The 24,196-nt window shown below is 47.0% G+C and overlaps 1 protein-coding gene across 2 annotated transcripts in view; it reads left to right on the top strand.

Moving 5' to 3' along the window:
- The window catches only part of PLXNA4 (plexin A4), a 454,032-nt gene that overhangs the window by 16,718 nt on the left and 413,118 nt on the right, over window positions 1–24,196 (top strand). For both annotated transcript variants that reach the window (XM_075757480.1, XM_075757530.1), the window contains exon 2: window positions 11,413–12,676. In XM_075757480.1, the coding sequence (XP_075613595.1) occupies window positions 11,498–12,676 (1,179 nt within the window). In that variant the 5' untranslated portion in view covers window positions 11,413–11,497. The remainder of the gene's footprint in view (window positions 1–11,412; window positions 12,677–24,196) is intronic.

Consider the following 24,196-nt stretch of genomic DNA (forward strand, 5'->3'; position numbering starts at 1 on the left):
AGAGGATGTTCCGCTGGTGCTGCACGCGTGGCTCTGCAGAACAGTTGTTGCTGTGGCACTGAGCTGGGGATTAAACACATGGGCTGTATCTCTGTCTCAGCCGTGCTGACTCTTAACCAAGTCGTCACCTCCCTGGACCTCAGTCTCCCTGGGGTATTTCTAGACTGAGATTTCTGGAGGTGGGGATGTGTTCTTGGTAGGAACGTTTTGATTAGAGCTGCTGGTTGCCCTTGCAAGCAGCAATGTGTTGTTTTATTGGGGGGAGCTGGAAGGGCTCTTCAGTGATGTGCTGGCGTGAGCTATGGTGGGACAGCGAAATAACAGCAGCTTCATGTCGCCAGGCTCCGTGCCAGCCCATCCTCCCATGTCATTCACGTGGTTTTAAAATATATAGGAATAGTCTGTAAATAAGTTGTGCTGCTCCTGATTCTGTTAAATCTCATAATTTGATACTTCCAAGCTTGACATTAAATATTGATATTGAGAAGGAATTGGAAGGGGAAAATATCCTTTGCTCAGGAAGACCTCCTGCAACCTCTTCTCAATGAACATAGAAGGGTTAGGGAAGATGCTGGATAAGTCTGCAGTAGTTCAGCAGCTACCTGCTCTTTTTCCTTCTTTTCCTTTCTGCAGTTGCATTTTTTTTTGTTTTGATATGCGTTTTCTAAACTCTTGAGCAAGGCAAAACCGGAAATTTCTCCCCAGAACTTCAACTTTGTGTAACTGATTTGACCTCCAGATTTGTCAGCAGCTAGAGGAAACCCATCTTAGGGAATCAGGAAACTCAGGAGCCGTGGGATCAATGCCCCATTCATCAGGAGGGGATGTTTCAGTGGTTACAGAACTTGCAAATCTGCAATCTGCCCACGTTTCCCAGCCCCTGCTCATATCCCTTTTCCTAAATAGTCTCTGCCCAGTTTTCTCCCCCTCCTCCACTTTCCAGCCTTCCTTTCCTTGCGTAAGAGCATCCTCCTCTTTCGCTTTCTGAGATTGGGTTAATTAAGCTGAGCTGCAGCATAAGTCCATCAGGGAGCACAGAAGAGTGTTCCTCAGCAGCAGTGCTTAGCACCACAACAGCCTCCAGCTGACACAGCGACTAAGCGTAGGGAAAACCTGCTTAGTCCCTTCATCCCTGATGTTGAGCATGTTTTACTCATCCTGTGGTGATAGCCCAAGCGCTGTCTGATCCATCCTGGGAGCAATGGAAAAGGTAAAATCTTTACTTGCAATGTATGTATTATTAGATGCTGTAACTTAGTCAAATTTAGGCATGGCCAGAAGATTCCCATGACAGCAGTGGAGGACCTTCCCAATTTTTACTATCTATCTGCTCCAAAGAAAGCAAGCTTTTTAGTAAGACAGTGGAAAAAAATATAAACAAGGTCAAACACAGAAAAAAAATAAAATCAATAACTTGCAAAAACTTTTCTCCTAATTTAGTTCTCAGAATTGCCCAAGCCATTCTGAATGCAACTTTCTACGGCGATGTTAGCCCAAGGCAGACACCGAGCTGAGGAAATTGTCCCCTCAGCAGTTCAGGTCTGTCAAAGTAATGAGGACCTTAAAACCGAGTCTTAGTACAGAACATGTCAGACAACCTGAGCTATAGGTGTTGCTGCTAATGCTTGGTGTAATTATGCATGCACACACTGCCCTGCTCCGGGAGTATAGGAATTGCATAATTTTGTGCAAAAATAAATGCGTCTGTATGCTGTACAGGATAGATTTGTGTATCTCCTTGCAAATGCAGCCTCGATGTGTGTATACAACATCAGCTCTCTTCTAATCTTCCTGTTAACAAACATAGCATGTGATTATCTTTTTACCCATATTAGCACAATTCTGTCTCTTGTCTGTATCTGATCCTGGCCACAGGTGTCCTGTCTAGCTCAGCAGTATCTTGAGACTGTCAAGCATGATTTGGAGCTAGTTATCCTGCAGCAACAGCCAGGCAGGGCTCTAAGAATACCTTCCCATTGGCCTTTGTATGCGTTGGCAGCAGCTAGGCTTGTCCTCTGCCTTGCAGTGACAAAGTCACTGGAAGAGAAAATTAATGGCAAATTAGTAATAGGCTATCCAGGTATTTTTTGGAAGGGAGGGTTGAGTTTTGCAGCTGATTCCCTGCTGAAAGTACCTGCGGTGGGCTTCCTGCATCGTCTGTAAAATGGGGCATCACGGGACTGGGGTGGGATAGATGTCAGACTGTTTTGTTGGTTGGGTTTTTTTTCCTCCAAAATGCTGGCAAAGCTGCTGCTTATCAGGGCTGTGTCCACACTGCCTCATTACAGCTATCGGCAGAATGAGTGGAGTCAATCCCCCTTGCTGCTGCTGGGCTTGAAATTGTGTCTCAGCTGGATGTCTCTGCTAGTGCAAGCGTGGGGCTCTCCATCAAAGTCCTGTCCCTTCGTTTGCCTTTCGGATGGGGTGGCATCTCGACTGCCCTTCAGCCTGACTGTAAAAAAAAAAAAAATCCAAGTCAAGGGGGGAGTGATCAGAAGGTTTTAGCCAAAGCGTTCTGAAGTGGCAGTTGTCTGAAGAGGACATCTCTTGTTTGGGCTGATCTTGGGTATTTTTTCTCAGGGGGAATCTCAGTCTGAACACAGCAGCTGCACTGACCTCTGCTTCGTTTTGAACTGGACAAAATGTATCTTTATGCCAGAGTGGCTAAGAGTTATAAACAATCTTAATGCTGGGTTTTTTTTCTATTTGTAAGGGAAAGCCGAGTGAAGCATGCCATAGGTTAGTGTTGTGCAAAAACCGTCTATTTGGTGTTTCATTGTTTCATTTGTAAATAGGAGGTCGTGCTCTGTAGCAGTCCCATATCTGCAGAATACGTCTGGAATTTAGGGCTGGTGAACTCTGGTGCAGAAGTATGGACTAGTCAACCTTCCAACATCTTTTAAAGATCTCTTTTCAACCCTGCAGAGTCAGCAGGAATAGATTGCTTCAGCTAACATGTGCAAGTTATGAACTAACCAGATTGGGACGTAATTGCCCTAGGTGCTACAGAAATGTAGAAAAAAGACTATCCCTCATCTGACCTGCTCAAGGGCTGGAAGACAGAGGCCAGTTGGTGGAAGAGCTGTCACGTAAAAGTCAGAGTGATAAAATAAATGGCATGTGTCTACCCAGGAGGTTCCTGGGTGCATAAAGACCCACCCAGAAGCATTTAGGAATTTGGTCAAAATTAGTAAGTACAGAGAAAATGAAACAAGGAGATGTCTAATTTTTTTTTTTCCCCCTAATCTCCAGTACAGTTGTCACTATAAAAATATTGCTAATGGTTGCAGTAAAACGAAGCTTTCCTTTAGGTTTGGAAGAGCAAATGCCAGTCAGCATTACTCTTTCCCACTAGTGATAATGTGTGTGTTGGACTCAAGATCTGGCTAAGATTTGAGATGGTCCAGCCATCCCTGTTTTATGGGACTGTACTCACTCATCTGCTCTCTTTAGCCATTCACGTGGGAAGCTGAAGATGAAGGATTTGCTGTGTCAGATCTTTTCACTGGTCCCATCCATGGCTAGTGGTTGCTGCTCCAAAATGGGTTGGATACCTGCCATAAATTAAAGGAGGAAATTTTATGCTGAATAAAGCATAAAGAGAGACTCTGTTCTCGCCTGTGCTGCAAACCCTGCATCACTGAAGAGAAATCATCACACCTCTATCTGTCTCTTTCCTCCCAGTAATATAGTATTGTTAACAGCATTATCTTTATCTTCCTACTCCTGCTGTGTGTTCAGCCTATTTCCGACGGTAAGGTTTGGTACAGCTGCAGAATTGATGGTCCTTACCCTAGAGGATCCCGGATCTCTGTGAGTACACAACCGTGCTTGCCATTAATCACACTGGGCTGGCCAGTTGTACGCTCTTCATTTGAGAGAACTTCCCAAACTCTCTGAACCATCAAGTACTGGTCACTGGTAACTGAAGCTCATCTGGTTTGCAGATAGCCTGATCCTAAGCAGCAAATCCACTGGCTCTACATCACTCCGAAGCTTTATTTCCAAACCTTATTCCCCATCCCAGTATCATCCCTGATTTTCCCAGTCCCATTGCTTTTACCCTGTGTCTCTCAGGCTGCTCTGCTCCAGCTACCTTTTGAATATATAGCAAAATCTCAGACTTTGAAGACTAGGGATTCTCTCCTGGCTTCTATGCAATTGGTTTCCCCACCTCCAAATATAGACCTTGGTGCTCCAAAAAATAGTAGATCAAGGTCTAAAGGTTTTGTTTTTTCCTTTAAGTCCCACATTTTATCCTTGCCGGTGTCTCATGTAGATATAGAGAGTGAAATAGCCAGTGATCACAAAGTCACTGCGAATACAGAGTCACTCTCTGTGCCAGGCTTTCAGGAGACAGCTGAAGTATGGTCCCTGTCTTACGAGATTTGGCTCTTCGTGGATTTATACAGTGCTAATTACAAGACTTCAGCCTGAGAGAGAGGGCTTGTGTCTCACAGATCTTCCTAAGATTGCAAAGCATCCACCCACTGTCATTCAATGCGACATAAACTGTGCTATACAGCCTCAGCCAACAAGAAAATAGCTGCGTGCTGACTCACGGAGAAACCTGGGGTCAGAGCCCCTTCCTTGCTGTTTGAGGATCAAAGTGGTGTTTTAGGGCTCACATCTGGACCAGGTCCAGAAAATTTAAAGACTTCATGTGGGTACTCTTCAGGGCCCTCCAGTCATTGAAGTTTTCCTTCTGAGGAAGGAAACGCCGTTTTCCTCAAGGCTGACCTAAAATGCTGTAATTGATATACAAGCTGGGGAGACTGGCTGGGTCATTTTCTTTTCAATATTCATCATCCCTTCCGGGCCAGGGGCTGCGCTTATTCCTCTTCTTGTCTAGAGCCACAGTCTGACCAGGGTCTCCTTATCTGTGAAATGCCTTTTAAATTCTTGGCCAACTTGGCACTGCCAACCCCGTGAGAGTTGCACCTAATTGGAAAACAGTAGAGAAACCTTTTGTAGTGAGGAGAACAGAGCCCCAGGAGCGTACGGTGGCTTTTTTAGGGGGACAAGAATGAGACTTTGAAACAGAAGTCAACCAGACACTCTGAATTTTGGCAATCCTTCATTTTTCTCAGTGCTTTGGACCTATATGGTCTCTTACACACATTCCTCGAGGCAGGATCAACAAAGTTAGGCACTGTTGTGACATGGTTTGCTTAAAATCAATGACTTTGTGTGCTCTTGCATGCTGTTGCTACGACAGTTTGTTTGTATGGAGGTTTACATTTCCCAAGTTACTGTGATAAGAAATAATTTTAATAGATTTAACCTCAGAATATTTTCAGGCAACTCTGCTCCAAAAAACAGAGTTTAACCCCGGTCTCTGGATTTGTAGTTTTTTTCCATGACCTCAAAACTCCATTCTTGTTTCTGTGGCACTGAATATTTGTGTTCTTTCATTCAAGTCTCCGTGTAGCAAATTTCTGGAGGAAGCGAGAAACCATTACAAACCTCTCTGCTCTCCCTCCCAAGCACAAAGGAACACAGCTCTGACCTGCTTTTGCTGATAGGAAACCGAGTCTGAAATGCAGGCAGAGACACCATCCATATGCACTTTTATCACATGGGGGAATCAGGAAAAAAGAAAGTAAGTCCTACTCATGGCAAGTGTTAATCCCATCACTTAATACGCTTCTGGCAGATGCACAGGTAACAAGGTGATGGGCACCATCTGAGTGCCTGAATAGAATAATCTGTGTGATGAGGGAAGGCCATGTTGTCCCGCCTTAGCTTAAGTGCCTTGCAAACAAACCACTCCTGAAATTAATCTCTTTATTTGGGACAAGCTGCAGCTTGTGCTGGGATCTGTTCATTGCAGCGAGCTCCAAAGAAAAGATGGTCTGGCATGGGATGCCCTCAAAGAGAGACTTGCCTTCAGTTTCCGTCAGGCGTTGGACAGGTTTTAAGTTCGAGGAGAAAGGATTTAGCTGAAGTTAGAAGCTGGTCTTTGTCGGGGGAGCTGTCGACAATGTCTCCGTATGAGTTTTCTCGCCATGTCGGCTCCCAAAGAAAAGCTTCTATCCATGGTAATCAGGCTTTATTAAAGGAAGCCAGGGAAAAAAAAAATCTTTAGCTGAGATTAAAGGGATTGTGTAGCTGCACTTGGTGCTGAATTGCTCTGTGCTGGCTCTGTCGCTGGGCGTCTGCCTCGTCAGCATCTGTGCACGGCTTCCCGCATCCCGGGAAATGAATAGCTGTGCCTGAGTGGAGCAAAAGTAAACAGAGGAGCGTGCTGCCTGATTAACACTGGGCTTCATTAACCACCGAGCCTGTGCCGTTGGCATTGCCCAGGAGCCCTGGGTGCTGTTGGCTTCCTCCTAGCCAGGTGCTGGCTGGTGGAGGACTCACTGAGCCTGTCCCACCAGCCAGCGGGACCCCGGGGTGCTGTCAGACCTGCTCTGCAGGAGGAGGTGATGGATTTGCTCCCCTCCCGGTGGTGTTTTTCAGCATGTTCTGGTCCTGTTCTAGATTTTAACATGTACTGTTGCTCTGAGCCTCTAGCTGGAGCTGGACCCAGGGTGTATTTGCTTCCATGGCTCTTTACAGCCAGGCTCTCAAACGTGACTTCTCTTGCCGCTGACCTTGCAATGTCCCTGCTGCCAACATGTGGCTGTGGCAGGGGACCTGGTGATGTGAATCTGTCTGTCACCTTTGATGGCAGGAGGGTTGTGTATGTGTGAGCCAAATGGGGAGATACTGTCATCTCTCATGTTCACCCAGTGACATGTTCCTTTCAGGAGCTGTCATTGCAGTGGGGTGGATTTGTGCCAGTCTTCAGTACAGGGACGTGACCGTGACTTTTGTGAAATGGTCAGCCAAGACCAAATGCTCCATCTCTGTCTTTCCCTTCTCCCTATACACTTCTTCCCAAGTCTTTCTCTCCCTCTCAATTCACGGACCAGTCATAGAATCATAGAATCACAGAATGGTTTGGGTTGGAAGGGACCTCAAAGATCATCTAGTTCCAACCCCCTCTGCCAGTCCTTTGTGTCCTTTTTATTCCTGATTTATTCCTACTTCCTCAGCCATAGTGCATCCTTCTTGACTTTCTCCCCTTGAAACTTGCTGGGTTTTGAGGATGTATTCAGCTTTCCCTAGCTTTCCCATCTATTAACTGCCACATGCTGAGTTAAAGCAAGTTAGGTAAGCTTCTTACCCCCAAACTTTTTTGCATCCAGACATTTCTTGTCCAGGGCCCCATCTCTTGACCATAGGGTTCCATGTTGTAGAGCCTTGGGATCATTCCCTGGAGAGCCCAGAGCAGAATCAAGCTGCATCCTCCAACTCAGTGATCTCCAACATTTGCAGGAAATGGTCAACAACAGTAAGCAAGTAATGACACTGTAGCATAGCATCATAACTTACTGTCCTTCAGGAGGAAACCAGTCCTTAAACCAAACTGTGTGAATTCAAGAGGTCTTATGGTGAATGTGTTAGTTGCAGGCCATAGAGACCCTAGTTCCACAGGCAGGATTGTGGTTGAGACCTTATGTGGGAGCTGACTCTGAGACCTTCCTCCAACCATCAATGGAACCCTGTCTGAAACAGCTGGATTTGCGAGAAGGCTTCCTCTACTCCAATTTCATGTCCAGACTAGATTCATATCTGGTGCAGCTCTACTTCTGGAAAAAAAGAATGATATCTTCCTTTGGGATTGCTGCATGTCAAGAAGGTTGTATAACACCATAGCCTAACCGTGGTTAGAGAAGTAGGCAGGCAGGGTGTCAGCTTTTTTATGCTGTGGGGCAATGAAGAGACTCACCCAGGAGATGAGATGACTCTCTAAAAGTCTAAAGCTTTTAGAATATTGTTATGAGCAGTGGCATCCCCTCAGCACAGCCACTGCATGTGAAGGGTGGTGCAGAGCAGATGGGCAGCTGTTCCTGACAGAAGAAGACAAAGAAGGGCAGCTTTCTACTGAAAGGTCTTTCCCTACAGATCCCTGGGGCTGTAGAGGCTGTGTGACCTTCCCAGGGACCTTGAATGTGCTGGTGAAGAGGCTGTTGTGGCAGGAGCCACGTAGAGCTGCTCAGAGGGACAGTCCGGTCTTGCACAGGAGCTCTGCGTGCAGGGTCATGGCATTGCTGCTGGCCATGTCTCTGGGGGGAGAAGAGTGAGCCTGGTCATTGTGGGAAGGCAGTTTGGGTTTATTTTGGAAATACCCAGCTCAGAGCCTAAGCCCAGACCGCACTGCCTGCTCAGATTTGTTTATTTGGTTTTTTTTTTTCCTTATAATTAGTCTCTTGCAGACCGAGCAGCTTAAAAGACTGGGTATGTCTATGGCACTCCGTTATTTGTCTTCCCAGCTGCTATGATTTCTGCTATCCAGAAATGGGTAATAAAAAGACATGCATAACCCCTTCTCCTTGGTGCATCCTCTAAGGGGTAGTACAAACCCTGCTCTATTCTGCAAGCTAAACAACCAGTCCTCCTTGCCTCTGACCTCTGCCGTTATTTATTAATTAAGCCAAATTATAAATTATAGCCCTTAGAGGCTCAAATACTGATTGGGACTCCAGGACAGAGGGTGCAGGGCAAACAACATGAGCAGATGGGAGAGAAGGAATGAATGCCAGCAGTGTACAGAGAGAAAATCCTGCTCCTAGGGTCACTCAGATGGCTGATGGAAGATGGCAAGATAGCCCCAGGCTCCTGCTCTCCCTGCTTTGTCCCAAAAGGCTGCTCCTGTGCTTGCTTGGTGGCTATCGGTGCTGGCAGGCCGTTGAGGCTTTTTCCTCTGTAGGTGAGCATCCTCCTCCGTGAGGCTCACTATTTTAGGAGCACCCTTGTCTGACTCCTCATCCAGCCTGCCTGGAGTTTCTCATTGGGGTGTCTCTGGTTCCGAAATCAAATTTGCTGTCTTTGCCTGGAGGAAGGTTCCCCTCACCACCTCCTCCCTCTACAAGTGACAAGTCTCACCTTAAAGTCAGTCAGGATTCTCTCCTGGTTGGAGATTTCACATCTGGAGCGTTATCTCCTTTTGTGTTGTGTTGACCACTTATTTTAATGGGCAGGTTTCCTCCTGTTGTGGCAACTCTACTCTTAGGTGTTGGGATGACCTTCGGGCAGATGGCTCCTGTTGCAGAAGAGGGGTTGTTTGTTACCTCTTTGGTCTCTGGGTCATGGCAGTTCCCATTTCCCTGTCCTGCAGCTGTGCTCACTCTGCAGGGCTAAGAGAAGCAAAATACAGTAAAAATAGGGGTAAAATAGATATCTTTTTAGTACTTGAATAATTTCTTCCTAGATCTGTCTAGTGCCCGATCAAACCAGTGTCTGTTAGAAATATGGATCATAACTCATAAGTGACGGGAGCTGGTGTTCAGGGTCGCCATGTGATGTTTCTGAACACAGGACTCAAACAGGGACAGCTTCCCTCTTCTGCTGCTCTCTCAAGGATGGCCTCTTTTGAAAGAGGAATGGTTGTGTGGGGAGAGCTCATCCCATCGCCGCTCTATCTATCATAATAAAGGTTATTAAAAGCCTACGTGACCAGCCTGCATATCCCTGCAGAGTGAATCCTCTCCTGCTCGCAAGACAGTCTTGCAAACCCTGCAGTATAAGCTTGATTTTATTAAATATTTGCTTGACCAGAAAGGCAAAGCAGAACAAGGTAAACACGCCTAAAGTAAATGTGAAATGACCTTTGTCCGTCATCTATCCAATGCCTGCGGCTGCTGCGGTAGGGAGGGCAGTGGGAGGTGAAGGTGATCATACAACAGCTTTGAAATTCTGGCTACCGTGAGAATTTTGAAATATTTGGGGTGGCATAAAAGTGGTGGATGCTCTACAAGCCCAGACTTACCCTTTCCACTACCAGATCTAATCAGTCTACAGGTCAAAAGAAGACAGGATTTATTCTCTGCATTATTTCTTCAAGTAAATTTTTCAGTTCCACCAGCATACAGTGATTTTTTACTTGCCTCCTACTTGTGCGAGGCTGGCTGTCATCACCTTTGCTCAGCTAGTAACACCCCTAATTTCAGCAAAGTCACTCTGTGAGAGAGGTGATAGGACACTGGTCTGCGGGAACAGAGCTGGGGTTTGGCTTGTGTCCTTTTTAAAATCAAGAACGGTTCTGTGAAACTCTGATCTGGATGTTAAAGAGGGGTGGAGGGAGGAAAGACTTGTGTGCCTCAGCCTGGCAATAACCCAATAACAAGGGTTGTGCAGTCAGTGCTCATCAAGGAGCTTGACTTGTGAGACTTGAGCTGGTAGGACTCCATCTCCCACATGCTCTGTGGGGCCATAAAGGGCCAAAGCTGTTCTTGGTACAGAAGCAGCCATGAAAAAGTGATGGAGCAGCGAGCAGATGGATGTGTTGAGTTGAAAGATGCATTTCCATGGCATGAGGATGGGGCTTGGTGCTGTACTCACCAAATTACAGAAGCTGTGAACCCCTTACTGCTCCCACCACCCTTGTTAAAACCTGGGAGATTTTAAGAGACTGAGTGTTGCAAGGAAGCCCTCTTTCTTCGCTTTGGAAAGTCACGATGTTGGTCCCTGAGTTGTTTTGCTACTTCATGGTCCTTTATTACTGCTAATAGTTAGAAAACCCCTTTCTTCTCATCCATCTGAGATGCCCAGGGGAACGGTATCTCTCTTTTAGACAATGTTTTCTTGTCTATGCAGTGGGTGAAGAGTGTCTCGTGGTGAGAGCCCAAGGGAAGGAGGAGACCTGTTGCTCAGTTTGCTCTGTGCTTGGCTGCATGCCCTTTGTAGATGTGGCTGTAAAGGCTGGCACACCACAACTCCTACGTCTGTACTCCAAGCTGGACCAGCATGAGGCGGCTTTGATCTGGAAGCCACAGAGAGCCTGTTCAAACAGTCCCATTCCGGACTGATGTCTCCCTGAAAGGATGTTAATGTCAGACCAGAGCTGGCTTCTTCCTGGCAAACTTCAAGGGTTGCAAAAGAGCTCAGCATCCATCTGGACCTGTCCCTGTAGGCAGGTCCCTGACCTTCTCTAGGCTTCAGTTCCTCATCCAGAAGAGCAGGATAATAATCCTTCTCCTGTCCTGTCTTCTTAGATGGCAAATACACAGTTGGGTCAAAATTGGCAGTGCAAACAACAATACTGCTCGATGTTTCTACCATTAGCCTTCTGTGCTGTTCTAGCTTCCCATGAATTTTTGTGCTGCACCATGGGGCGCGTGTGTGTGTAATGGAGAGTAAAAGGGTGCTGATTTATTATTCTGCTATGTGATTTCTGCTCTTTCTACCCGCATCTTTTCTTTCAGGAGGGCTCCCTTTGTGCTGGTTTTAAGTAGAGAGCTCAGAGACGAGAAAGGGAGGATTAGCAATTAAATACGCTCTGATGATGGCATGGTTGTGAAGGAGGGAGGAGGAAGGAATACTCCATAGTAATGCACTTTTGTTTCCTTTTCTCTTTGCTTGTAGGACAAAATCTGCCAGGGAATTGGTGTTTTGAAGACTCTTACAGCTTTTAATCCTCATTCCCTTGGGAATACAAACCTTTCTAATCATGTCACCGGCCATGTGGAAATGGACTTGCCTGGTTTCTCACCTCCTGCTATCCACCACAGTGTCGCCTCTTGGTAGGCAGCAGCCACTCCACCCAAAGAGGCCCTTCATCACTTTCACTGGAGAACAAGCAGAGGGGAACTTCAATCACTTGGTGGTTGATGAAAGAACTGGGCATATTTACTTGGGAGCTGTCAACAGGATCTACAAACTCTCCAGTGACCTGAAGGTTCTGGTTACCCACCAAACTGGTCCTGATGAAGATAATCCCAAGTGTTATCCTCCCAGGATAGTCCAAACCTGCAATGAACCCTTGACGCCTACTAACAACATAAACAAAATGCTCCTCATAGACTACAAGGAGAATCGATTGATAGCCTGTGGGAGTCTTTACCAGGGCATCTGCAAGCTTTTGAGGCTGGATGACCTCTTCAAGCTGGGAGAGCCCTTCCACAAGAAGGAGCATTATCTCTCTGGGGTGAATGAGAGTGGCTCTGTTTTTGGAGTCATTGTTTCTTACAGCAACATGGATGACAAGTTGTTCATTGCCACTGCCGTGGATGGCAAACCCGAGTATTTCCCCACTATTTCAAGCAGAAAGCTCACCAAGAACTCTGAGGCAGATGGGATGTTTGCATATGTCTTTCATGATGAGTTTGTGGCCTCTATGATCAAGATCCCCTCAGACACCTTTACCATCATCCCTGACTTCGATATCTACTACATCTATGGATTCAGCAGTGGTAACTTTGTCTATTTCCTAACTCTGCAGCCTGAGATGATCTCACCACCTGGGTCCACCACGAAGGAGCAGGTTTATACCTCCAAGCTGGTCCGTCTTTGTAAGGAGGACACAGCCTTTAACTCCTACGTTGAGGTGCCCATTGGCTGTGAGAAGAATGGGGTGGAGTACCGGTTGCTCCAGGCAGCCTACTTGTCTAAGGCTGGAGCCATCTTAGCGAAGTCTTTGGGTGTTGGCCCTGAGGATGATATCCTCTTCACAGTCTTCTCCAAGGGGCAGAAAAGGAAGATGAAGTCCTTGGATGAGTCTGCTCTTTGCATCTTTGTCCTGAAAAAGATCAACGATCGCATCAAGGACAGACTGCAGTCCTGCTACAGGGGAGAGGGGACTTTAGATCTGGCCTGGCTCAAAGTCAAGGACATTCCCTGTAGCAGTGCGGTAAGTGAAGCCCTCAAGCACCCAACCTTAACCTCTTCATGTGCTCACTGATCTTAGAGTGTTGGTCAACAATTAGAGCAGGCACCAAGGAACTGAGACTGCCTTGTCCCAGTCCTGGTTCTGCCTTCATCCAATCACACCACCTCATCTAACCAGTACATGCCTCAGTTTGCTCATGGATGAACTGAGGGAGGTATCACTTTTCGACCTCCTCAGCCATGTTATGTTTGCTGCTAAACTAAGCCAAGGGGCCTTGAAATCTTTACGAGGAATTGCCCTGTTGTTACTTCGCTGTGCAATTCACCAGGGGTGAACTCATGCTTCCTTGTACAGTCTTGGCTCAAACCTAAACCGAAATAGGACCTAGATAATGTCAAAGGCTTGTGCTGGTTTCTGTGTCTGCTGGTGTAATTTTATTTCCCTGGGCTTGGGTGGGAGCAGGATTTGTTCAGGGATCTTTGTGAAGCCAGGGCTTCATTTCTTCTAGGGCTGAGAAGCACTGGTCATTAACCATCAAAAAGTCCCTCGTCTTCCAGTTTCCAGCCAGCTCTGCACTGTCTCTGTGCTGAAAAATTAAGTCTTGGCTACAGATCAAGGATTAAATGCTGCGAGATTTAAGGGCAGGACTGGGGAAGAGGCTGGTCTACCTGACCTACAAATGGTCTTAAGAAATTGTCTTAGTTTATTCTGTTGGTTCAGTAAAGTGTCATTGCAGAAATCTGCGTCAGCCCTGCCAGTATATGGCTGGCTTTGATATCATGCACAGAAATCAGCATTACAGCCGGCACTGCACCCAGGCTGCTGTAATAGCCGCCTCTCTGGGCTTTGATTTCCTTCCTTAATTAGCTCTTTCAAGTGAGAGGCAAGTTCAAGTCTGAGCAAAGGGAATACGGAGAAACACCAGAGCGCTTTCCTGCCCCATAATCTCAAGGCAGAGCCAGGATTCAGGATGTGGGATGGCTTCGGCTTTCCTTTGTACTCAAGCCTCCTTTGCTGGGGGATCCCTGCTGTTGTTCCTTTGCAGGACAAGGACGGACCAAGAGGAACGCAGACAGAAATTTCACTACAGGGAGACTGATCCTGCCTTACCCTGCCCTAACTCCTCTTTACACCAGTGCCCTCAGCATTGTTGTGTGACCTCACACTGCTGTCACACTCCCACACCAAACGTGCAGAGGGACAAGCCTTTCCTTTTAGTTGGGATCTCTTCTGTCTAGACCTGCAAAGCTCCCGATGGAGGGGGAAAGGCTGTGCCCAAATCTGGCTTTGATTTTTTTTGTTTAGCTCAAGGCCTCTGCACATTGAAAGAGCTGCCTTTAGATTTAAGCTGGGAGCTTCCCACTGGAGCACCTTTCCTGGACTGTTAAGACTCTCCATGCATTTGCAAATCTGCTCTGCTTGTGCTCCATACTAACACTTGCAATACTCCTCCTCTCAAATCAGGAGGTTTGAAACCTCTCAGTCACCTGGCTTCTGTGGCTTTAGACAGGAGCAAAAAGGCCAACAACTTTCTTGTGTCCCTCGGGGTGAGTCCCAGACCAAGAAGTCTGATATATCGGACTGAATTTGGAGAGACAGGACTGCAGAGGTTGGTGAGAAGACAGGGAGCTAGGAACTGGGTAACACAGTGGGAATAACTGTTAGAGCATATTTGTGACTGCATTTATTCACTGTGAATCAGAGATGCTAATGCTTCTCAGCTGGAGAAAGAGCCTGGAGATCCTTGAAGAAAAAAACAGGAGTCTGAAAAGTGTAGCTAAGTGGGCTGTCCTCTCCTTAAATGAGTCTACTTAGAGCTGCTGGCAAGCCCTGCCTGAGATCAGCTGTGCTGCCCGAGGGAAGAGGTATTAGTGACTTGGCTGCTGTAAGGGTTGCAGAGTCCAGCCGCTAAGCTTGGAAAATATTTGATGGTTGGTAAAGTATTTTGGAGCCTGGATATATGTCTGTGAGGGCCTCATCTCCTTTGCTGACATCCTGCTTGCCAGCCATCCACCAGCACTGCTGCTCTGCCTCTTAGCACGTGTATTTGAAGCAGCTCTAAAACCAATTACAAAGCCACCAGTAAGACTGTCACTGGTTTGGTGTAGATGGAAAATATTTCTCTGCTGGTGCAAATAGAACCTTAACCTGCCTGCAATCAAGGTTGGACCTGGACTTCAGCTCTGCTGCCCTGCCTCCAGCAGCAGCAATCCTGCATGTGAACAGATACAGTTGATGTGCTGGGCAGTGAGCAGATGGATGGAGATGAGCTGTGGGAAAACCTCACCTAGCATTGCACAGAAACACTGTTAGAAGACATATTTCAGCCCTTCTTTGTGGTATTAACTATGGGTCCATGGATTATGGAGCTGGGCTCACTGAACTATCTTCACATCTTGGTGCGTGGTCAGGTCTGGGTTTTGGTAACGAATATTTTTCTAATAGGGTGATAACTGACTCAAAGGGGATCCACATGTTAGGATGCTTCTGTTCCTGCCTTGGTGTAATGCTTGCTCAAGGTCACTTCAGGGCAAGAGAAGTTTCTGGGGGACCATTTCCAGCACAGCTATCCCAACCCGCAATATGCACACAAAAATTTACAGGGATGTGGGGGAACGATGCACTTGGATGGACTAGTACAGGGCAAAGTCTGCAGCTTCCCTGATCAGGCAGCTTTGCTGGTGCAGCTGGAGCTTGAAAAGCTGAGGTGAGGTAGGACCTGGAAGCAAGCTGGGCTGGACAGACTGTGTCTCATGGTCAACAAGTGGTAGGAGGCATTGGGTCTCCAGATGTCCTACAGGGTTGGATAGCCTGGAGACTTGCTTTGGTCTGGTTTGCAAACCCAGTGTGAAGGAAAAAGACTGAGACACAACTGTGTAATGAGCCTGTGCTTCTCTTGTTCCAACCACGTGTGCATACTGCAGATTTCAGCAGCTTGATAGAATAATTTCCAGAATGGGATATATAAATGACCGGAGATGAATGGAAGATCCTCAATGTGCGTTCCTCCCCTGTCCCTGTGTTATAGGTGTCCTATTAATCTTCAGCATAAATCAGGAAAAAATGATGGATTTTTATGTCTGCACAGTTGATTTGCAAATTGGCGATGTTCACTCAGGTGATGAACAGTTCCAGGTAATACCTCTCTGGTATTCCTCTCTGCAAATACAGGATAATAGCTTATATTTAAACAGTACACTTGACCCCAAATGCTTAGAAATTCATATAATCAGAGAAAAATGAGGCCAGGAAAAAAACCAAGTCTTATGAGGTCATCTGATTTGCCCTTCTGCTCTACTTATAACATTTCTCACAGATGTTTGTCTCACCTGTTCTTAACCTCCAGCGATGGAGATTCCCCTTTCTCCCTACATGATCTGTCTTTGCTGCTAGGAAGCTTTCCCTCATGTCTAATCTAAATCTCCTTTTTCCTGATACTGAAGCCATTCCTACTTATATAGCCACAGAGAGCTACTTCATCCCCTTTGGCTATCTAGCAAGAGCAGTGTGTGTCACCAAAATGCAACCACTTCTGTGGCGCAGTGTGGAGTCAGTGCACGGAGCAGAGGGAGCGAGGATGTATGGACGTGCAGGGTGTTGGCAGAAGGAAGGACTGTTCTGGAGGGAAAAAATAGGCTTATTAAGACAGAAAATAATCTTCATGTTGGATAAAGAAGGACGTGATTTAAATACGCCTTGTAAACTTTGTAATTAACTGTTTATACGGTTGGGAAGTGTTAGATTGGGGTTGGGTTTTTTTGTTTGTTTTTTTAAAGACAGTTTTGGAGAAGGATGGAGAAGTAAATGGGCCATTTTCGTACAGGTCTTGGTCATTGGGGGGGTTTGCTGATTTTCACTAATATGGAATAGAATTAACAATAGGTGCATTTTGAAGCCCAGTGACAATTGCACCACCGTAGCCTTCCCATCTGCCTTGGGTAGCAGGCAGGTGAACCACTCTGTGGGACATGCAAACATGGATGAAGAAAAGGAGGGTATTGAAGACTGACCCCAAAGCAGCATGAGGGTGCCAGGGCCTGCTGGGGAGCTGCAAGAGGAATGGGGATCCTTGCTGGAGCGTTGGCTTGCAATGAAGTCCCAAACATGGTGTGTTGTTGGCACATGATCCTGGCTGTCAGCTTAGGAGCTGGTTGCAACCCAAAGCTGCCATCCTGGGAGTTCCTGGGCTCCTCATCAGCCTGATGTGCCTCACAGCATCACCTGCTGCTCTGCAGCCTAACAGACTCCAGTCCCTGAAATGAAAAGGTGTCACCTCCATCGCTGTAGCTTTTACCGGATACACAGTGCAAATATCTGTCCAAGATAATCAAACTGTCTGTCCCCAACTATTGCCTGGCTACTGCCTTCTGCTGGTATTTTCTTTTCCTTTTGGCAGGAAATGGAGTTTGACTGTTTAAATTACTGTATTCACTCTCTTCCTGTTTTTCATGGCAGCACTGTCAATGTTTTCGAAGCAGACCAGCCAACAAACGGCCTTGTGTAAAGAGCTGGGCAATATTTTTCCAACACTTTGCTAACGGAGGGCAGGCGAGGTGGGTGTTTGGGACCTGAGTCTTGTCTGATGAGTTACTTGGCTATAAAGGCTTCCTGTGCTTCTGATGCTTTACGGCACACCTAAGTCAGCAACTTGCCATAACATCTTTGCAGTTAATGGTACCTAGATCCCTGAAAGTCCATACATCTGTTCCTCAAGTGGACTCCAATCTCCTACTCCCTCTTCTTTCCCTGCATCCCCCTGCCCATCCTAGATGCTTGATGCCCACCAAGCAAGCACTGCTGTACTTGCAGGGTTTAGCTGAGTGCAGGAGGAGGTTGTAGAGGGGAATATTGCTGATTAGTCCTTCAATGGATGACTGTCAGGCACGTCTGGATGCCAGTTGGGGGAACAGGCATTTTGCTTTGGCAATATGAGCACCTGACCCCAGGATGAATGCTGCTTGGCCCATGGGGCTGATCCATGGGCTCTGTTCTGCTCCATGCCACCAGGTTAGGACGGGCCATTGCTAGCTTAAGTGGTAGAAGGGCTTTGTGTTTGGTATGGGACAGTCAACTTGACTCCTTGTAAGGTCACTATTGGTGATGGAGTGGCCATGATTTTCCTACAAATAGCCTATTTCATGATTTTCCTCTTCCTCCCAGGGCTTGTGTTTGTGATCACCAGTGTTAACAGCAGAGAGGTCTGACAGAGCACCTCTGAGACACCAACATGAGGAGCAGCAGCACCCCTGTTTTACAGGAGGGTTGGCTAAACATGACTTGCAGCGCAATTGCAGCTCAGGGACTCCTGGATCATAGTGCTGTGCCCAATGTTCTCAACTATTGCAGGAAGAGGGAATATCATCCTTGCCACTGTGTTCCTCTTTAGAATGAGGGACAGAAAACCAGGGTCATTTAGAAAGAAGGACATGGGCTGGAGCTGTTGAAAGAAGAAGCATTTCAAGGAAAAAAAAAATCACTTTATCAACTAAAAAGCAGGAATTGTCTTCTGTCTCTGTTTCCTTTCCTTAAAAGGGAAAGGTTGGGGTGAAAAGGAGTGTTAACTTTTGCTTAGCCTTTGGGAAGAGGAATGCATGGAAGGAGGTCCATGTGATACTGCTGCTCTGACATTTTGCACGCACAGCCCCTGCCCGTTTCTCCTGGTTGGACTGGCCGATACGTGAACCTGCTGCTTTCCCAGGGGAATGACTCAGTCACAGGAACGAGCTATCAGTTTCATTAGACCTCGTAGTGTCACTGCTTGCCAGTCGGGCTATCCTAAGTAAATCTCTGTGGGGGTCAATGCCACTCGTGCTTGCACAATAGGGCTTTTTGTTCATCTCTACTGGATAGGCCATGCACAAGAGTTTTGCGTACATGTCTTTACTCCAAATTATACAGGCTCATGTTTCTGATCCAAAGGGCTGATGGTCAGTTGAGGTCAGTTCTTGGTCAACTTTTAACAGTGCTTTCCTCTTCTTTCTCTGAAGATGCAAGCAAGAGCAGGAACAAAAAAAAACCCAACAAAAAAAAAACCCAAAAGACACAGTGCAGTCTGTGCAAAGGCAGTAGCTTCAGCAATACGGTAATGCCTCTCTGGGAATGCTCACTGGAGACTCAGAGATGGAGCAAACAGGCTTATTACTGCCAGATCTGTATTTGTATAATTGGTCACATCAGTTTATGTTGGATGGGAGTGTGTGTGCATGTGTGCGGAGCCTGTTGCCGGAGAGAGTTGCTGAGCCCAGCAACTTTGATAAGAGGCGACAAGCGTCCTCTTGCTGATACTGGGAGCTGGAGTGGATGGAAGGTTTTACTGGGGAGGCAACATGGAAAAGGGATAGGGCACTGGCTTAGGATTTCTGCAGCTGAGCTCTGTGATTTGCAAATCTCCCCCATGCACCTTCCCACTCCTCATTTCCATCTCCAGCAGGCCTGACCATCATCTCCTCTGCAAAGCTGGCTGTGCTCCAGGGTGAAAGACACTTCATCGGAGAGAAACGCCATATTATCTTGCTACATGAGGTGGCTCAGACAAAAGCGGAGCAGGGAGCTCTCTCCAGCTACGTGGCTGGTATTTGTCATGATTATTGTCAGTGGTGGAAGTGACCAGAGATGTCTGGGGCCATGCTCCCCAGGCTAATGGAGAGCAGCTGAGTTCAAATCTCCACCGCTCCGAGCAAGGTCCCGGCCCCTCTGTAACTGGAATTAGGAAAGTCTCCCCACCTCTTCCTCTGTGAGGTGACCGGGCAGGCTCATTAACTAATTAGCACTAATTCATTGATTAGCATACCCAGTGTTCATGCCAGGGACACGATGGTTGGGGGTCTAATGGAGTTGCAGAAACACAACCCTCCTGGTTTTTCCATCAATGTACGTGCCTATGGCTGAGTAGTGCTGGGTGAGCACTACAGGACTTCTCCAGCATCTGCTTGAGCTCTTAGTTCAGCATGGGTACAGCTGCTAGCAACAACCGAGTCCTCTGTGTACTTCCTCAAAAACACACCCATGCATATGCCAACCTGGTGAGAGCTCATTTGCAGGGGTTTCTCAGGTACCACGTGGGTTCGTCTTCACTTTTTCCTTGGTGTCTGTCCTTCCTCCCACATACCACCTCTCTGCTTTCAGCCAGCGGGGATAAGGACACTTCCCTGCCTCTGTAAAGTGCTCTGCACTCCAGACAGCAAAAGTGGCTTCAGAGGCCCTGGGAGAGAGAAAAATAAAAACTCTTAAGCACCTACATCAACTCAAGCTTGCTCTTAAGGGCTGTAAATCAGGGCCTAATTGCACAGAGAGGATGATTGCATTTGAGGTATTAAGTATGTTCCTCGGTATTAAACACCTGTCCTTGAAAGGATACTTCCAGATCAGTGTGCATGCAGAAATAACGCTGGTGGTAATTAATTGCGTTCTTATCACACCCCTACCCTGCAACCTCTACTTCCAAAATCCTCATTGTTTGTCCTGGAGAAAAAAAAGAAAGCAAGCATGCTTTGGCAACAGCCTCCTTCTCAAAACCATTTATTTACTTCCCAAGCATAAAGCAAGAGGAAAGCCTCTGCCTTTAAGTGGCTGGGTGCCAAACCCGTGCATGCAGTGCTGTTCTCTCCCGGCTCCTAGCGCCTGGTTGACCCTGCTCACACAAAATGTTCATTGAGGATGGAGCAGAGCCCAAGGCTGCTGAGTTGCTGTTGTGTCTGAGATATTTCAGACGCAGCTCCCACCCCCCACTATCAGTCCCATCTCTGGACCACGTTGGCTCTGCCTGAGCAGCTCAGCATCTCTCAGCATCAGTCCCAGGTCCTCGTAGTCCCCCAGTAGCTGCTTCTGCTGGTGAGCGAGGTGCCAGCTTCTCCATCACTGCTTGTGCCATTTGCCTGCACTTCTTGCCACATGGACAATTAGATTTGTTTCTGGGAACTGATCCTTGCTGCTTTCCTGCCAGCGACCCAGGCTGTTTTCTTCTGTGGTTGAGCCCTGCGGTCGCCCTTGCATTTTTGGAGGGCTCCATATGATCTCCTCACATTCTCTTCCACGCCGGGAGATCAGCTACTTTGCAAACTTGACCTCGTATTGCCTCTCCAGGAGGTCGCCTTGCAGGCCTGTCTTGCGGGCCAAGCATTTTTTTTTTTTTTTAAAAAGCAGCTAGCAAAACCCATCCGTCCTGGAAAAGCCAGAAGCAAAGTGAGTCCAGCTCCCTTCTCGAGCCCGATGCTATTTAAAGCACCTCCGGACCGGGGGCAGCCGAGTGCTGGAGTTTGTACAATAACTGTTCTGTTGAGGAGGGGGTCGAGGGTATGCTGGATTCAGCATTGCTTTCTGGGACAAATCCTGCACAGATCCTTTCTCGCTTGCCTGATGCAAGTGTAGCTGTCGGGATGAAAAACAGTGCAGGGTCTGTCTTAGTACTTGGAGAATCGGCGAAGATGTTTAGCCTCTGGGAACAATCTGATACGCATAGAATCATTTTGGTTGGAAAAGACCTTTAAGATCATTGAGACCAACTGTTAACCTGTCTGTATTTATTTTATATTCCAGCACACACATAACATAGGACTTTTTTTTTTTCCCCCCCTGAATTAAGCACATTTCTCTATTTAGCCAAATTGCATGAAAATATGGGTCACCATTATACTCGGTAGGATGAATAGAGATGCTGGAAGCATCCACACTGAAGACTGGCTGGTGTGAAGATGGAGACGAGAAAGACCATTGTCCTACAGAGAGCTGTCCAAGGCTCATCTGACCATATTTCTGCCTCAGACACTCTCAGCCTGGCATCTGCATGGCTGTGCTAGTGTGGGATATGCTTTTGATGTAAGTTTTCTTGAGAAACAGTTTATTATTAGTGCTGGCCCAGTCTTTGGGTAATGATGTGACAACAGCTTTGGGATGAAACGTGGTGTTTGCAGAGCCGGTGTGGGCCTGGCTGGGTAGATATACCCAAGTTCAGGATGGAGCTGAGCACCTGGGTGTCTTGCACACATCTACCACCAAACCATCCTTCTCTTCATCTCTGCTCTATTGCATAGATAAATGTCAGTAACCGGAGGAGTGTGGCCTCACTGTTCTTGCTGAAACGCAGACCTTAGTTCATCTCTCACCTACAGATAGCTACACGATACGTAGGACCTAACATCTTCCCTGTGCCACCAGCACTCAGTTGCTTAAATTAAAGAGCTAGTAAACATTGCAACCCCAATGTTTGCTGCTTTGTGGTGCAGATTCTAATAATGTTTAAAATATTTAAAGAAGTACTTGAAATGCAGGAAGGGCAAGACAGCCAGATATGCATGCAACTAAATGGCAGCACCGCAGAAAGACAGAGACACCTCTGTTTCCTCCACGCAGTATTGGAGCTGGCATAGCTGATAGAGCATGTGGGTGACATTAGATCAGTAGGAACAACATCGTATTTTCCCTGTTTCAATGTCATTACCCCATCGTTGTCAGTGTTCCAAAATATAATAGGATTTGTTCAGCTGATTTATCCTGTAAACAAGCGATATTAGCCAGGCGCGTATTTAGGCACAGAGAAGGAGTGGGAGAGGCAGAGTGAGGGAACGTGCAGAAGGGAATAATAAAAATGTACTCCTCCTAATGAGGGAATGACCCAGCACTTATCAATGGGTTTGGGGCTATTGGTCGGGATCCCGCGCCAAGAAATACAGGGCTGTAATTGTAATGGTGTCCCTGGTTCGGAGGGCTGGCTGCAGCCTTCCGCTTGCACAGTCCTGCTTTCAGATGCAGGAGGAGTTTGAGCTTAATGGCTTGAGTGAATTTATACTCGGCTGACACAAATGCTCTGAGTTCCTCAAGTACAGAGATCTGCACAGATAAAGGCAGCAAGTGGGAGATTTTTCTTTTCAGGGCTCAAGTGCTTTAGTTCGTTGTTTAAACTGATAACCCAGCTTCTTTAAATTCATTTTCCATGAGATGATAGGACCAGACACAACTTGGTTTATCCCTGATAGAGATGCGCAGCCCTGGAGCTTGGCACGGCTCTCCATTATTTGGTGAGCAAGGTGGAGCCTCTCGTACCCAGCCGAGCTCTCTCGATTTCCCCATGCTGAAGGGCAACAGCACATCCATGTCATTCATTACAACACTTAGCTTACCTTTGCAGGACCGCGGTGAGGCTTAATTAATGCTTTTAAGCGGCTCTGGGATCTCCGGGCAAAGGTGTTGCTTGCATGCAAAACAGCGTTGTTGTTTAATTTGTATAGCGCTGTTGGTGTGTGTGGCACTTTGCAGCCCAAATGATAATTTTGCCTGTGTAACAAAATAATAATTATAGTAATTGTGATTCAGTGGAGAATCTCTGGTGGTGCCGGCTTAGGGGAGGCAGCTGGACTCTATCCGGCAAGGTGCTGGTGTGCGTCACTGGAATAGGAATGAGGGGTGCCTGACAGCTGCCAGAAATGCTCCAGAAATGCTGGTTTAACCATTCTGCTGCCAGCAAGTATGGGGAGATAATGGGCCAGGCACATTGTCTGTGAAAGGGAGGACAGGTCAGCAAGAGAAAGCTCCTACACCTTTCAATGTTGCGTGGAACAGACAGCAATGATATCGTGGAGACCTTGGAAGGGCCCTGCAATGCGGCCGTTGTGTCCATCTGGTGAAGATGGACATGAGAGTTTGTAACTTGGGGATGGGAATGTCTCTTCATTAGGTGTCTCTATCAGATGGACATGCCTGAGAAACCCTTGTAATGGCAAGGATGCTCAGGATTACGGGACACAGCTGACCGAGGACAGAGCTCCAATCTCTTCTTACACCTCTTTCATCACTGCAGTTGATGTTTCCAGGAATTTTTCATGTAGACAGCCTTTGGCTGATCATGGAAATGTGACATCCTTTAGGATAAAATGCAGCAGCTGGTGAGCATTTCTTCTTCTCTCAAAGGTGTCTTTCTGTCTTCACAGAAAACCCTTTTCACCTAAGATTTGCTCTCCTGGGGACTCTAACTCCCCATCTCAGCTGCCACAGCACCGGGGGAAGTGAGTGCTAGTGTGTTTCAGGTGCGTAACACAGCTTTGCTGCTGGAATATGTTCTTACAGAAGAGCTCTAGCAGCTTATTTGATCAATATTTCACTTTTGAAAAATCCCTAAATGCTTATTTACCCAATAGACCATGGAGGTTTCAAAGGCAGAGTCTCCACACTCAGTAATCTCTTTTTTTGGGGTGTGAAAAATTTTAAGTGAATTTCTTAAAGCTCATGGAAAGCACTGAGCTGAGAGCCACAGGGATCATATTCCTCTCTTTATCCTTCAGTGCCTCATCCATACGATCCTCCAGCCTCTAAGGCAGCAAGGGGAAGTTTATGGGAATGCAGAGGAACTCAGCTTCCTTTTACAGTCACACTTAGACTCATAGAATCCCAGACTGGTTTGGGTTGGAAGGGACCTCAAAGCCCATCCAGTTGCAACCCCCTGCCAGGGGCAGGGACACCCTCCACTAGCCCAGGTTGCCCAAAGCCCCATCCAGCCTGGCCTTGAACACTGCCAGGGAGACAGGGGCAGCCACAGCTTCTCTAGGCAAC

This window comes from Balearica regulorum, chromosome 1 (assembly GCF_011004875.1).
Source record: "Balearica regulorum gibbericeps isolate bBalReg1 chromosome 1, bBalReg1.pri, whole genome shotgun sequence".
NCBI classification, from domain to species: Eukaryota; Metazoa; Chordata; class Aves; order Gruiformes; family Gruidae; genus Balearica; species Balearica regulorum.